The sequence below is a fragment of the Falco cherrug genome, chromosome 12 (assembly GCF_023634085.1).
Source record: "Falco cherrug isolate bFalChe1 chromosome 12, bFalChe1.pri, whole genome shotgun sequence".
Lineage (NCBI taxonomy): Eukaryota > Metazoa > Chordata > Aves > Falconiformes > Falconidae > Falco > Falco cherrug.
In genome coordinates this window covers 23175973-23189552 of record NC_073708.1, presented here as the reverse complement: position 1 = coordinate 23189552, position 13580 = coordinate 23175973, and the positions used below count along the sequence as shown (strand labels likewise).

General features: G+C 50.0%; 1 protein-coding gene across 7 annotated transcripts in view; it reads right to left on the bottom strand.

Moving 5' to 3' along the window:
• PTPRF (protein tyrosine phosphatase receptor type F) overlaps nucleotides 1–13580 on the bottom strand; it is a 392585-nt gene that overhangs the window by 50186 nt on the left and 328819 nt on the right. For 5 of the 7 annotated variants that reach the window (XM_055724616.1, XM_055724615.1, XM_055724620.1 and 2 more), the window contains 4 exons: nucleotides 12376–12569; nucleotides 5667–5693; nucleotides 3323–3440; nucleotides 514–1092 (listed from right to left, as the gene is read on the bottom strand). In XM_055724616.1, the coding sequence (XP_055580591.1) occupies nucleotides 514–1092; nucleotides 3323–3440; nucleotides 5667–5693; nucleotides 12376–12569 (918 nt within the window). The remainder of the gene's footprint in view (nucleotides 1–513; nucleotides 1093–3322; nucleotides 3441–5666; nucleotides 5694–12375; nucleotides 12570–13580) is intronic. The other 2 variants (XM_055724619.1, XM_055724621.1) reach the window with 1 other exon arrangement.

Here is a 13580-nt window from a genome sequence, read left to right as displayed (position 1 = left end):
AGAAGCGAGGGATGAGGAGAAAAGAGCAACAGCCTTTTACCAAGTCCCCAGTCTCCAGTGGAGTTTTGCTTTTTGACTATACTTTCCAGCATCACAGAAAGGAAGTTGTAGGCTGAACTGCAGCCTTCCTTTCTCCCCCCTCCACTCACACTCTCTTGGCCCTTTGCCACGATCAAAGAACAGTGGTGCTCAGGTACTGGATCTGCAGATGATCCTACCCAGCTGCCGGCTCCAGTTCAAGCAAGAGCCTTTCATGTACAGATAAAACATCAAAGTGTGCCTGTGGAGCAACAAAGGCAATTAAGCTACCACCAACGCCCCTCTCCCCTCAAACAGCAACTTTAAGGAAACCTTCGCTGAGCCTCCCCTCGCCGAACTAGTTTTAGACTAGGGAGCACACTGTACCTGATCTCATTAGCCAGAGCGAAAGGGAACGTAGTCTCGTGAACCAAAGCAAAGGTCCCTGTCCCGGAGGCAGAGCTTGTTGTTAGGGCTTGTTAGCGGGGCACTTACCTTGCTCCACAGGCATGGTCCGGGACTGGATGCTGGGGCTGAGCGGCCCAACCCCCTTATTGGTGCGGGCCCTCACTTTGATGTCGTAAGTGGTATCTGGCTTCAGATTCGTCAAAGTGATACTTGTGTCCCTGGTGATGTTAACGAGGTCCTGCTGGCTATTTATGTCCCTGTATACCACAGTGTAGTTGACGATCTTGCCGTTTCTTTCTGCCAAGACTGGGGGGTCCCATGCAACTTCTGTGGTGGAAGTGGTGAGACCCACCACACGCAGGTTCTGCGGGAAGCCACTTGGCACATCTTCCGCTGTAGTGATCTCCTTCTCAAACTCCTCTCCTGGGCCAGCTCTGTTCTTGGCAGACAGTCTGAAGAGGTATGTGGCCCCCTTGTGCAGGTTGGTCACAGTGTAGTGATGGTCTCTCTTCCCGAAGTCTATCGTGTTCATCTTTTCCTCATCAAGACGTCTGTACTGCAGCCGGTAACCCAGCAGCTCCCCTACCATCTCCTTGGGTGGGTGCCACTGGATGAGGGCTGTGTTCATGGCTGTCGTGCTAATCATCATGGTGGGCTTCCCCGGGACTGCAACATAAACACACAATGACCATCTATAGCCTGGGAGGAGGGGAAGGAAGGACCGCTTCTGTGCTGCTCAGTCCGTGAGGATTGAGGAAAGTGGGAAAGTTCAGAAAACAGGGTGAAGAGGATGACAGACAATTCACATGGATAGAGGCAGACTGACCCTAATCCGGTGGTGAGGGAAGCTGGAGCTAGCCAGCTCTTGGCTGCCATTTTCCCATGTGCTGCCATCTAAACAGAGAATCAATTCAGCCATATCCAGCCCCAAAATTCATCCCCTTTTACAGGAAAGGTTTAAGGTACCTCAAAGTATAATATTTATCTCAGAGAAGATCTGAGAAGATCGTCCTCCCAATCAGTGGTCTTCACTGGATGCTGGCCCCAGTGCACTGTATCACAACAGGCACACAGAAGCCCGAGTCCAGCATCCTGATCTGTCTGGAGGCAGACAAATTTCATCCTGAAACCTTGCAGTTTTACCATCTGCAGAGGCAGCGAGCAGAGCTGGGCGGGCTGTTTGCCATCAGAATACATTTTGGTTTAGCTGATGAGCAGATTCGTGATGTCAGTGTCGATGTGAGAGGTGAACACAAGCGTTCCACAGGATTTTTGCTTATGCTGCACAAGTCAAGGGGTGCTGTCGTCACTGGTTAGGAACTGATGGCTTTAAATTGATGGTTTAATACCTTGATCTCCTTCAGTTAAAAAACGGATGCGTCTTCACATCAGCTTAGATTTGTAAACAAATCAACTGATAGGGAAGATACTCAGAATCAAAGGAATGGGGCCATCGATATGAAAACGAAAATGGGATTGTAGCCAAACCTAGTTACATATCCTTGCACAGTTTTGAAATGTATGAGCCCACAGACGATCACAAGAGAAAAATGCTTTTGACAGAATTATGCCCCGATTTTGCCATCAGAGGGCGATACCAACACTCTCCTTTGAGGTCAAGCCTGCAGACGAGCCTGTACAAAGGCAGCTCTGGGGGTGGTTTTGTACCTATTTAAGACGTACAATTACATTTCCACTGCCAGTGCCATCCTCCTTGCACTCATAATACAATGTCTAACAGCAGCTAGTATTAAGGGACACATTATTTTCAAAGCTGATTCCAAATATTAACTTTAAATGTGCATCATAACATGGGAAGACCCACTGTGGTTTACAGTGCAACACTGGGATGTTTAAGAAGCTTTTCCTGTTTATAGGACAGCTGTAGCAATTTGATGAACAGAGCATACATCATGGTGAGGCACAAGGGAGACAGCATTTGAGATTGTGACAGTGGAAACTACCTCTGGAGCTCCCCATATGCAGCGCGGAGGAGATGGCAAGCTGTTCCTTGTTTAAAAGCACCAGGAACAAATGCTCTCAGTTTGCACAAGCTGCATTCCCATAATAACAAGTGGTAAATACTGTTCCTGCGGCTGGTGTGAGGAAGCAGCAGGATTATCGGTTGTAGGACAGGTCTAGTGAGTGGAAATCGTGGACAAGACAATGTCAACTAGTTGGTGCCACTGCCAAAGGCAAGCTTGACCGCATCCGGAGGAAAGCACCTGATGAACTCCTGGCTGCCCCTGCTCCAGGTTGAGGATCCCGTGTTGCACTAGGCACAGGGTACGAGTCTCTACTGAGATAGCAGAACCAACCTGGCTGGGATCACCAGGACCTAGAAGTTGTGTTCGCAGCACTCCTATGGCAGGATTTGTTGTGTTCCAGATTTTACCATGACTCTAGGAGCAGCTGGGCTCACCTATATAAGCCTGGGGAGGCAGCAGTAGCAATGGCTGGGGGGGAGCTGAGAAGCACCTCGAGGAGCCCCCTGTGCCAGGGGCCATCCCAGTTACTGCAGGAAGCAAGAAATGGCACTCGCCTGCGAGAACAAGGTGAGGACAGGCCATGACTCCAAAGCTGAGGAGGGCCTGGACTTTCAGGCTTCCTCTTCCCAGGTCTCTGGACTATGCAGATGAGCTCAGACCCATGAGTTTCATTGCTCTCTCACAGGCCCTGGCAGTGTCTGTCCATCTGTTTGCTGCACTTTGCTCAGGTGATCCAGTGGCAAAGCCTGTAAGTAAGGGCTGGAGATCACAAGAGTATGTACCTCTGCAGCGTCTCCAGCCCTCTCGCTTCCTCTCGTACAGGTGCCTTGGCCATACTCCCCATGCACCTCTTGGGAGGTTTTACCACCACCCCTACTGTGGCTGTGGCATCCACTCCCCACACTCACCTGCCCCTGTGGTGGTGATGACTTTTGGCTTGCTGCGGGCACCATCTCCTTTGGTGGTGTAGGCAGCGACTGTGACAGAGTAGGTGGTTTCTGGCAGCAGGCCTCCAATGACTGTCTCCTGGGATTTCATCCACGGGGCAGAGAAGAGGCAAACGAGAAGAGCAAATGCTTGTTACTGGAGTGAGCAAGAGGGCACTGGGGTCAGTGTCTCCAACAGCAACACACCGACACACTCACTGGCTCACACTCACGCATCGCACTGAAACACACGCATCTTGCACAGAGCCAGCAAACTACAAGTGCTGCCACTCGCAACGCTCACCTGCCTAATTTCAACCCTGCCTCTAACACTTGGCCTTTCCGAGGACCCACCAGCAACCTGTGTCAGCAGTTGTGCTCTCCCACGGCTTCTGCCAAGAGGGAGATCTGCTCCAGAGATGGTCCTGCGTGAAACCTGAGAGTAAGAGGACTGTGGAGCTGTGAACCAGAGCAAAAGCCAGTTCAGCTGGCTGCGGAAATCTCTTAGGGGCTAATTTGGGGATTTTTAAAGCTGCCTCTTGCAGCAGAGCCTCGGGGAGCACAGAGAGGCAATGCAGGGGCGGGGGGCCCCAGGCAGGGAGCACCTGCAGTGCTACAGCATCATGCTCACCCTCCTTGCCAGGCACAGCGTTGCAGGGATGGGATGGGGTCATTGCAAGATGCTGGCAAGACCTGGAGGGAAAATCCTGCACTATGGGAGGTCTGGCAGCAGAAAGGCGGACTCGGCAGGGGTCCTAGCATCCTTGCATGCTCTGGTTTCCTCTGGGCAGGAGGAGGGCATGGCTCTGCACCTCAATTTGAGATCAAAGAGGGGAGCGCTGCTCCTCCCTCCTGGCCTCCAGCGGCAACATGACTCGTGCCAAGCCTGGCTGGCCAGGCCTGAAACAAGCAAACACAGTGAGCTCAGCAGCTCCCAGTGAGCTCAGGGCAGGTACCCCTGAACTGCAGTTATCTGTGGGTGCTGTGAAAGCAACTGGGCCATTAGCACTAACAACCCATCAGGTCAGGGAGCAAGAGACAACCGGGCTGGAGAAGCTTTTGGAAAGGAGACAGGGGCTCTCGGTTGGTTGCAGACAAGAAGAGCAGAGATGGAGAGGGTTAATCTCCAGTTGCTGAGGACAGGCCGCATGGGCACTGTTAGAGGCTGCTCCAGGGGTCTGATCTCTGCCTGGGGCATCCCTGCCAGCTTGAGGGGTACAAGGGGCACCTGCGGTTGCTCTCAGAGCACAGCCAGTCTCCCATCACTCGCACAAACACCCACGCTATTAAACCTGCTGACTTCCAGTCAGTGCTGCTGGTTCAGGTTACCTGCCCAGGCTTACTCATGAAAACCACCACGTTACCATCGCGGAACCAGCCAGCCCAGAGAAAAATCAACAAGCACCAACAAGAACCCCGCCAAAATCACCGTGTGAACCAGAGTCCGATCCCAACTCCGCCCCTGCAGCAGATCATGTGTGCGGGTGAGTGGACGCGCAGTCCGATCGGTGCCAATGGACCCGCAGGGGAAGCACTCACACGAAACCTGCAGACTCTGAACATCCCAAGAGAATTCACTCCTCCCAAATCCATGCAAAGAGAAATTCTCACGCAAAAGCATGCCACCAGGAGCAAAGCAAGCGAGCTGGGAGGAGGGGAGAGCGACGAGGGATGGATGAAAGAAGGTCTGATTGCATAATGTAAACACAGTGCTGTCATGACAAAGCCACTACGAGCAAGAATCCTCCGTATAAAGCAGGAGAAATACATCGTGCTGGGGAAGCTCACAGTAGGGCACGTAATGGAATTGCTGATTCTAAAAAGGTCATTTTCTACTTTGTTCCTCCGAGTTTATATTTAAAAATTATGTGGGAAAATTGGATTTAACTGTTTAAATGTGATTGCTTTCTTATTACTATCTGTGTTTCAGCCAAAGGTCACGGTTGAGAGTGTAGGTTATTTTTTATGACTATGATCAATGTGGCTTAAAGATTATATATCTAATTTTACCATGTAACTTGGTGGGCCAACTACTGCAGAAAGTAGGATGCACCTCTGAGTCGATCACTTGAGCTTGCCTAAAACTGCACTGCAACAAGCTGGAAATACAGATTATAGGAAATGTCAATTGCTTTTCTGCATTTAGTAGCAATCTAAATGCCAATTTTCTCTGGATTTGCTGCTTGTGGAAGGTTTCACAATGTAACTCTCCAGCCTCATTAAGAGAGTGAAAGGGATGTTTTGACAGCACTGTGTCTACAAAATTCACAAATCGATTTACCAAACCCCTCTTTTCCAACCTGGAATACACACAAGTGGTACTTACATGGTCGACGGAGTCCTCAGCTCTCCACTGATGGGGGAGAAAGGAAGGAGGAGAGAAAAATGGAGACACAGAATTTTAAGGGGCAACGTGTAGGAAGGGAATGACAATGACAACAGCAGGGGTTAGCAAGACTGGGTTGGGGGGATTACAACACTTATACACAGCGGGTCACTTGGCATAGGCTGTGCCAAGGGAAGAAATGGCATAGAGCAATTTTCTACATGCCGCTAGCCTGCGCAGTAGATCTAAGATCATTCACACAAACAGGGTCAAAGAACTTCCTTCTCATATGGGTGAAGAGGTCATCATTCTTAACTTTACAGTCCTTTCCCCTTCTGGCTTTGTTTGCACTTTTCTGCCTCTTCCATGAGCAGAAGTAAGAAGGGACAGCTTGTACCAAGGCTCTGGGGCTGACTGCTGCCCCACAAGTCACTCACAACAGTTCTGTGGCCTAATCATCAGTTTCTGTCCTAGTGATCCTCTAGCCACCATCTCTTGGCTGAGAACCAAAGACTTCAACACATAAAACTCAGAGGGAACTCTGCCACGGAGCACCAATGCAACTTCTACAGAGCCTCTCTTTCCTTTATCATTTTCAAGAAAATGCTCTGGGGACCTCAGAAACCAAGAAGTGCTGTCTCTTGTAAACAGTGCAAGACAGGCTGAGATGTTACACAGAGCTTCACACTAAGCTGCTCCACTCCAGCGGCGCAGCATGGCTTGCAGCGAGGCTAAAACTGGTGCACGTACTGAGGAAACAGCTTCTCACTCTCAATTTACACAACACCAAATGGCAAACACTCATTTGGCAAGAGCAGCCCTGCAGGTAAGACTTCTACACAAACCATTTCCCAGCAAATACTCATGTGGATTCCCAGCCACGGCAGCTCAATTAGGGCTCTGAAGAGGGAACACGCAGGTTTCTGGCTGGATTTGGGGTTCTAAAGCATCAAAGCTGCATTGGGGTGGTGAGACTTAGCAGACCTTGGCTGCTGCCACGCATGCCTGTAGCACTGCTCTTTGTGGTTGATGCACCAAAGGCAGGTTTGCAGAGATCACAGCAAACTCTCAGCCAGGGTGATGCGTTACATCTCAGGTTACTAAAACTGCCTGGAGGAAGCACCGGTCGATGGGTTCAAGCACAGAGATGAAAGTGGAATTTAGGTATTATTGCCCCGACACACAGTGTGAGCCTTGGTGAGCCTTGCTTCTGAGTCTGAGCTGCCAGCTGTGAAATGGCGCTCAGACACTGACTTCCTCGGGACACCGGGAAGTCCAGCTAACGCTGCTGAAGTGCCTGGGAACCTGCAAGGGTGGCAGAAGCACTAAATGGTATTAAAGCCTCAGGTTGCCATTTGTAGTCAGGCTGTTTGAGGTGGCTTTCACAGGCTGCAGCCTATCACAGTGGCAGAGTACTCTTCTCAGCAGTAAAATACATGGTATACCTTCAAAATATTTGTCATTTTATTCTCTAAATTCAGAAAGAAACAGCTATTGGAGAAACGTTCCTGGAAGATTTTATTATAGTTACTTTATTTGATGCCATGAGACTGCAGTAGAACTATCCCCCTAAACTATCTTAAAATATAATTTCAACAAAAGGATCAAGTTGTCCTAAAGACTTCCTATAAAGCCGAGGCCCTCACTAAGTATTATGGTCACTAAAGGCCCTCCTTCCACACACAAGTTGGTGTTATTTCCAGTGTCGCATGCTTAGCTCACCCCAGGTCATTGCTGTTGACATTCTACCTCTGCCAGCCAGCCCAGACCATGGCCAACAACCACACGCTCTTCCCTGCTGATCTGAAACAAAAGTCTTACTACGGGAAGGATACAAGGCCTGGTAGCTCTTTCTCCAAGAAGTACGCTTCTGCTCTGACACCACGTCCCTGCTGTATGGGGGCCACGTGGATGGTAACACCCCAACATGCCTCCACAGAGCTGCAGGAGCAGAAGGTGACACTCCACCGCAACGAACAGCAGAGCGGACGTGGGCTCAGGAGGCTCCTGCATCTCACAGCCTCTCATACCACAGCAGGGAGTTTATCACCCACTAGGATTTTAGACCAAGTATTTAATGTTCAAACTGTTTGCTCTTATGTTTCAGCGGACTTTAATCTTGCATCAGATCAGAGTGCAAAGAAACGCCTTGAGATCTGTGCTGGAGGAGTAACAGTGAAAAGCCAGGCCTGCATAAATACCCTCGTATAAATTCAGTTTCATTATGAAAATATCATCTGCAGATCAAAACATTTCCTTCCTTAAACTAGCTCAATTGCTTCTAAACTGTTTAAGGTTGGTCAGTAAGACAAATTGATCTGAAAAGCCCAGGAGCCGTCATAAAAAGAACTCAGACAGGGCTGTGTGCATGAGGCAGGATGGCTCAGGGAAGTGCTAAAGCTAACAGAGTGTATTTATGGCAGCTGCAATCCCTTAACATTTCATTTTACACTTCAACACCGCACAGCGTAGTCATGTCTCACCAGGGAATGTCCATTTTCCCTAACCATGGCTCTTGCAAAAGACAGACTCATGCCCTCCTGAACAGCCCCAGCTACAGGAAGCTGGTACTGTGGTTCTCCTGGAGATTGTTCTCCTCTCAGCTTCAGCGACTTTGGCAAAACAGCGGAACTCCAGATGTAATCTTGGGTGCTCAGCTTGTGGGATGCAGCAGTCTAAGGCTCCCGAATCTCACCTTTGTCCATTACTGAAGTGCCTCTTGGATCACGCCTTTCAGATTTGTTCCACGTACAAAGCAGAGTACATCTCACCTCCATGCCAGACTCCTACCTAGATGAGTACACATGCATGAGGAGTTGTTCCAAGTAAAGATCCTTGACTATCACACAGCAAAAGAAGGAGGCTGTAAATTCCTCTGTGTTACGCCTGGGGTGGGCACTGCCCAGGGAGAACAGAAGTCTCTGCTTCCCCTTCCTCCTTTGATCTCAATCCAACAGCTTGAAGTGCTTGCTGTTACTTCTTCCTGCTCTTCTGGAGCAAGCCGATGGGACGTGCGCTCAGTCTGCATGCTGGATGGAGAAGCGCTGCCTGCGAAGACCACACAACCTTCCCGTGAGCCTGCAGCCCTTTTTGTGGGCAGCACACCTCTTCCCTGCCACAACCCTGCAGAGTAGGAGTAGGAGTAGGAGGAGGTGTCAGGAGTCTCTTTTCCATAAAGCCTGACCTCCTCGTCCAGCTGTACCCAGCTGGCTCCCAGCAGCAAAAGCGCTGCAAAGCTCTCCGGGCAGGCGGGATGTGCAGAGGGCTGTGAGCAGCGAGGCTGATGTGCACGCTGCATCCCCAGAGCAATGCAGGCAGCAGGCTCCCTGGCAGATACACTGCACAGTCGAGGGCCGAGGCAGTTGTCGAGGCCACATTACAGCCTGGGGAGAAAGTCACCCCTCAAGATGTTCCAGTCTGGGCCGAGGACAAGCAGGCTGGCAGCAGGACACAACGGATCAACAGGTAGATTCATGCAGGGTCTAGCTGCCTGTCTTGGAAGGAGCAAACCAGAGTCACACTTGCATGGGGGAAGGCCCGTCCTCCCCTGGCCCTGCTGCCTCCTTTGTGCCCAGTGCTCCAGGCTCAGCGCTGAGCTGTGCAGGGCACACAGTCCTGGCACCTGGGAAGGGATGGAGGGCATCAAGCCCACTGCTCCTTCTGACACGCAGCAGCCGCCCAGGGATTGGAGACCAAGGAAAGCAGGCGGACCCCTCCCCTCCACTGAAGAACCTAATGCTTGTGCCCCACGGCCCTGCTGTCCCCCCTGCTCCCGCGGGCTGGCGAGGACTTGTATGGGTCATGGAGTGCAGCTGAGACCCCGCACGGGTGCCCCTGCTCCTTTCGAAGGTGCTTTCTCTGTGCTCAGATGTGTTGTGCACAAGACCCAGGGCACAGAAATGAATCTCCTGCCACCACCCACCATGGGACCTGGCTGAGCCATGATAGGCAGTGCCTGTGCAGGAGGTGGCGTGGGTATCTGACCCAGCTCTGCAGCAGTACACATGCTCTCTCTGGGCGCTTCTCCACAGGGCATGGTCACATTTGCTTGTCCATCAGTCTGTCAGTAGGAGGTGAGAGCTCAGACTGGAAGGCACAGAGAAGCCTGATGGAGGTAATCAGTCACAGGCACAGCCACAGAGGGGAGGAGAGTCCTCAGCTCCATGGCAGGACCTTCCTAAGAACTGATTACTCTCCCTAGGCAGGAGGCCGTAAAATAAAATGTGATCTCTCCAGCACCAGGGCCACTACTTCTCTGCTGATGTTTTAGTCCTTTCTGCTCAAATGGTTTTGAAAACTCAGGATCTGTATTATCTGCATAGCTAACATCTCCGTTCCCTTTCCTTTTTCCTTTCATCTTCGTTTACTCTCTTCTCTTTCTCATCTTCAATCAGGAAAAATCACGAGTCAGCTTTAATACCAGTGTCTTCGTACCATCTGCAGGAAGCAGATTACATGGTACATACCTACTCAAAATCAGCTGACAGCCTGGTGAGGCAGGAGGAGGAGCTCTGCCTACATTTCCAGAGAATTTCTTCTTGAACCCCAGATTTTCAATCAGTTTAATTCCCTCCTTGTGCACTGGTATAAATCTTCATGAATGTTTATGAGTACTGAACTGTAGCTATATTCTGGTCATCTTCATCCTGTGACCTTCAGGGAGAAGTGTTCCAGTGAATCTTTTCGTTTTCTTCCATGGAAAATAACTCTTCCAAGACTACTTGTTAAAGTTTGATCTGGCTGTTTGCAAAGTACAACTTTGTACATCTTGTACAGCACGGCTGTACTGAAAGATGGCAGCTCTTACAAGGTTCTTCAACTTCTGGAGCAGATGTACTTCATCACAAGCACAGGTCATGCCTGGCTTCTCACTCCTTTGGGAAATAAAGATCTCTTCTGCCAAGTCAGTGAAACTTCTTTCCTGCAGAGTCATCACAAGAGTGATATGACTCCTTCACTGTAGTCACTTCTCTGCAACTATCTTCTGGCCTTTGCTTTCATCCAAAAACTACAGTGGATGAGTTCAGCACCATACACACCACAAACCCCCCCGAACAAATAAAATCATAGCAACCAAGAACTTTCCCACATGAATTCAGCAAATACAAAAGACTGGTAAGTGGTCTGGCAGGCCAGGAAGCTTTAAGCAACTTGCCTCCTTGATGCACACATTCAAAATAATGCAAAATCCATCACTCCTTGGAAAGTTTCTGGCTCTGGCATCCTCATTCCTGCACATTACCATGGGTTTTTTCTCTCTGAAATGTATGAGTAAGGAGCGAAAATGAAACTGGCTGGGCAAGCATAAAATATTTGAAAACACCAACAAGAACATTCCCAACTTCAGCCACCTATGCTTGGGACCAACCCATTAACTCCAAACTCCAGCTGAACAACACAGCATCAATTGCTCAAACAACCCAGAAGATTATACCCTCCTGGAATAAGGAAAGGGCAGTAAGCAGCTTTTCTAATGACTGAAATAAAGCAACATATGAAACATAAACAGAGACCTGCCCCAGACAACACTGCAAGGACCCTCAAAGCATTTCCTCTCTCTTAAAGTTTTCCCCTTCCACATTATTACTGTGTTTTATCCTTCAGAATATGAATGGGGAGTAAAGCTGCCTCTGTGCACTGTACTCCCCACTGACAAACACATAAATGATTCACAGCTGCGTTCAGAAGACAGATCAATTAATCGTTGCAGCTCTCCAGTATTTATATTGGGCATCATTCAACCAAGCCAGCTCTGAATCGATTACTCGTCGCTTCCAACAGCAGCAGATCCTGTACTTCATTTATACGATTATCTTTGTTGAGAACAGCATGGGTCATCCAGGACGAAGGACCCTTGCTCCAAAGAAGAGTTGTATTTCATCAGACAGGGCACCAAAATTTTCCTTGGACCCTGGGAAAGAGGCAATTACTCATTGCTGGGCTGAGCAGAGGGCATATCCATGCCTGGAGCACAGCTCTCAGTCAGTGGGTATCCAGGAGATTGTATAAATATGAGCAAATTGTTGTACGGGGATTTCAGAGGGCAAAGTCACTTACAGGCAGTGTGGGCTTGCACCTCACTTTTTTTTCCTTTCCCCCTAGCCATTCCCAGACTCAGTTGGCTTCACTGGTGGTTTGACTTCAAGAGGCAATGCAAGGTCAAGTCCCTGCCTTGCGAAAACAGGAGGGAAGGGAGGCTTTGTTGAGCTGGAGGAGGGCTGCCCAGCCTGGTGTGCTGTGCCCACCCAACGGTGCAGAGACACCCCTGTGCCCCGCCAGCAGGCAGCACCCCTGTAGACTGCCAAGAGAGGAGCTTCACCCTGAACACAGTCAGTAGCATGAAATAAGCGGACTCAAGGCTTACTTAGAACTCTCCAATAGTTTATAAACTGACTGGCAAAACACAGCTTGCTCCAGCTGGCATCTGCACAGGACATGGCAGGCAGAGAGAGGTACGTGTTGGAGAAGGGGTAAGAGAGGAGCATTGTCCAATACATCATCTTTCCTACAGCAATCCTTTCCTGATTGAACTTTTTACCCATTTGTAAGCCACAGTTTAGGGATAAACTGTTCGCCTTGCTCAGACAGGGCTGAGTCCCACACTCTGTAGCCACAGGAAAAGTACAAGGAATACTTGGATCTATCCAGCCTGGCCCTCCGCAGAGAGGGAAGGTGCCATGCCTGCCAGCCCACAGTCCCCACACTGTACCTGTGCTTCCGACAGCATGACGTCCTTGATCACTGGCTGTCCTCTGGGCTCGTTGTTTTCCAGTTTCACGTACGTAACCTGGTACCCGCGGATCTGCCCGTGCTGCTTGTTAGAGATGGGCAGCTTCCAGCTCACCCGGATGGCCGTCGAATTCACGGACTCTACCTCCACCTTTCTTGGTGGGGCACTGGGCACTGCAACACACACAAGGCAGACAGTTAGCAGGTACCACACAACCGCTGTCAGCTACCTCTCACTCCTTTGCTACCTCCCCTCCAGCTCACTGCAAGGATGGTCCTGCTGACACAAGTGCCCCGTGCTTGCCCAGGAGGTCGTAATACTGCAGTTTTCCAGCGTAACCATATCCCTGACCCTTTCCCAGCATCCAAGCATGTTTTCTATGCGAAGTAGGAGAGAGCATGACTGTGATACGCAGCAGCACCCCTAATAAAAGCCACTGTGCTGGATCAGACCCAAGGTCCTTCTATCCCCCTTCAGTCTCCAGCAGTAGGGGAGCAAGGAATAATCCAACAACATAACAGAATATGAAGAATATGTAACCAACTGCAGCTCAGGGTGCCCTGCAGCAGAGGCAGGTGTTTTGAAGCTTTCTTTGCATCCTGCCTGTCACAACACTTCCTCTCAGATCCCTCTGCATACATTTAAACGCAGTCCAACAGCCCCAGGTAGTGTGACTGGGAGCCAAGCCTGCCTTTCGGGGAGCCCTGGTACCTGCCACCAGCCAGAGTGCACACGTGCTCTTCCCCTGTGACAGCAAGAGGTTAATGAGGGGGAAAAGCACCATCCTAAAACAATAACCCAGAGCTCAGAGACAGCAGTCACTGAACTCAGCCAGATAAAGGGGCCTGTGGGGATTGTGACAGCTCTGGGGACTGTATTTCATGCATGGCTAGCTGAATGCTTTTTGATAATAAAATGAAAAATTACACTGCCCAGAAAATATCAATTTTCTTGCAAGGTGAGGCCCGTTTAAAAATGTATTTATACCCTTATTTACCATTTGGAAAAATTACCTCCTTATTACTTTTTGCTCTTGCATTGACTGTGACAAAAATGTCAATGCTAAAAAATTAGCCTCTTGGTTGCTCCCGGAAAGCTCCTTCTGGCTGAAGCAGCTGGGAGGAAGAGGTCTGCACGCCCTGCGGGGGATACCGCTGCTACCCAAGTGCCCAGCACCCGAATGA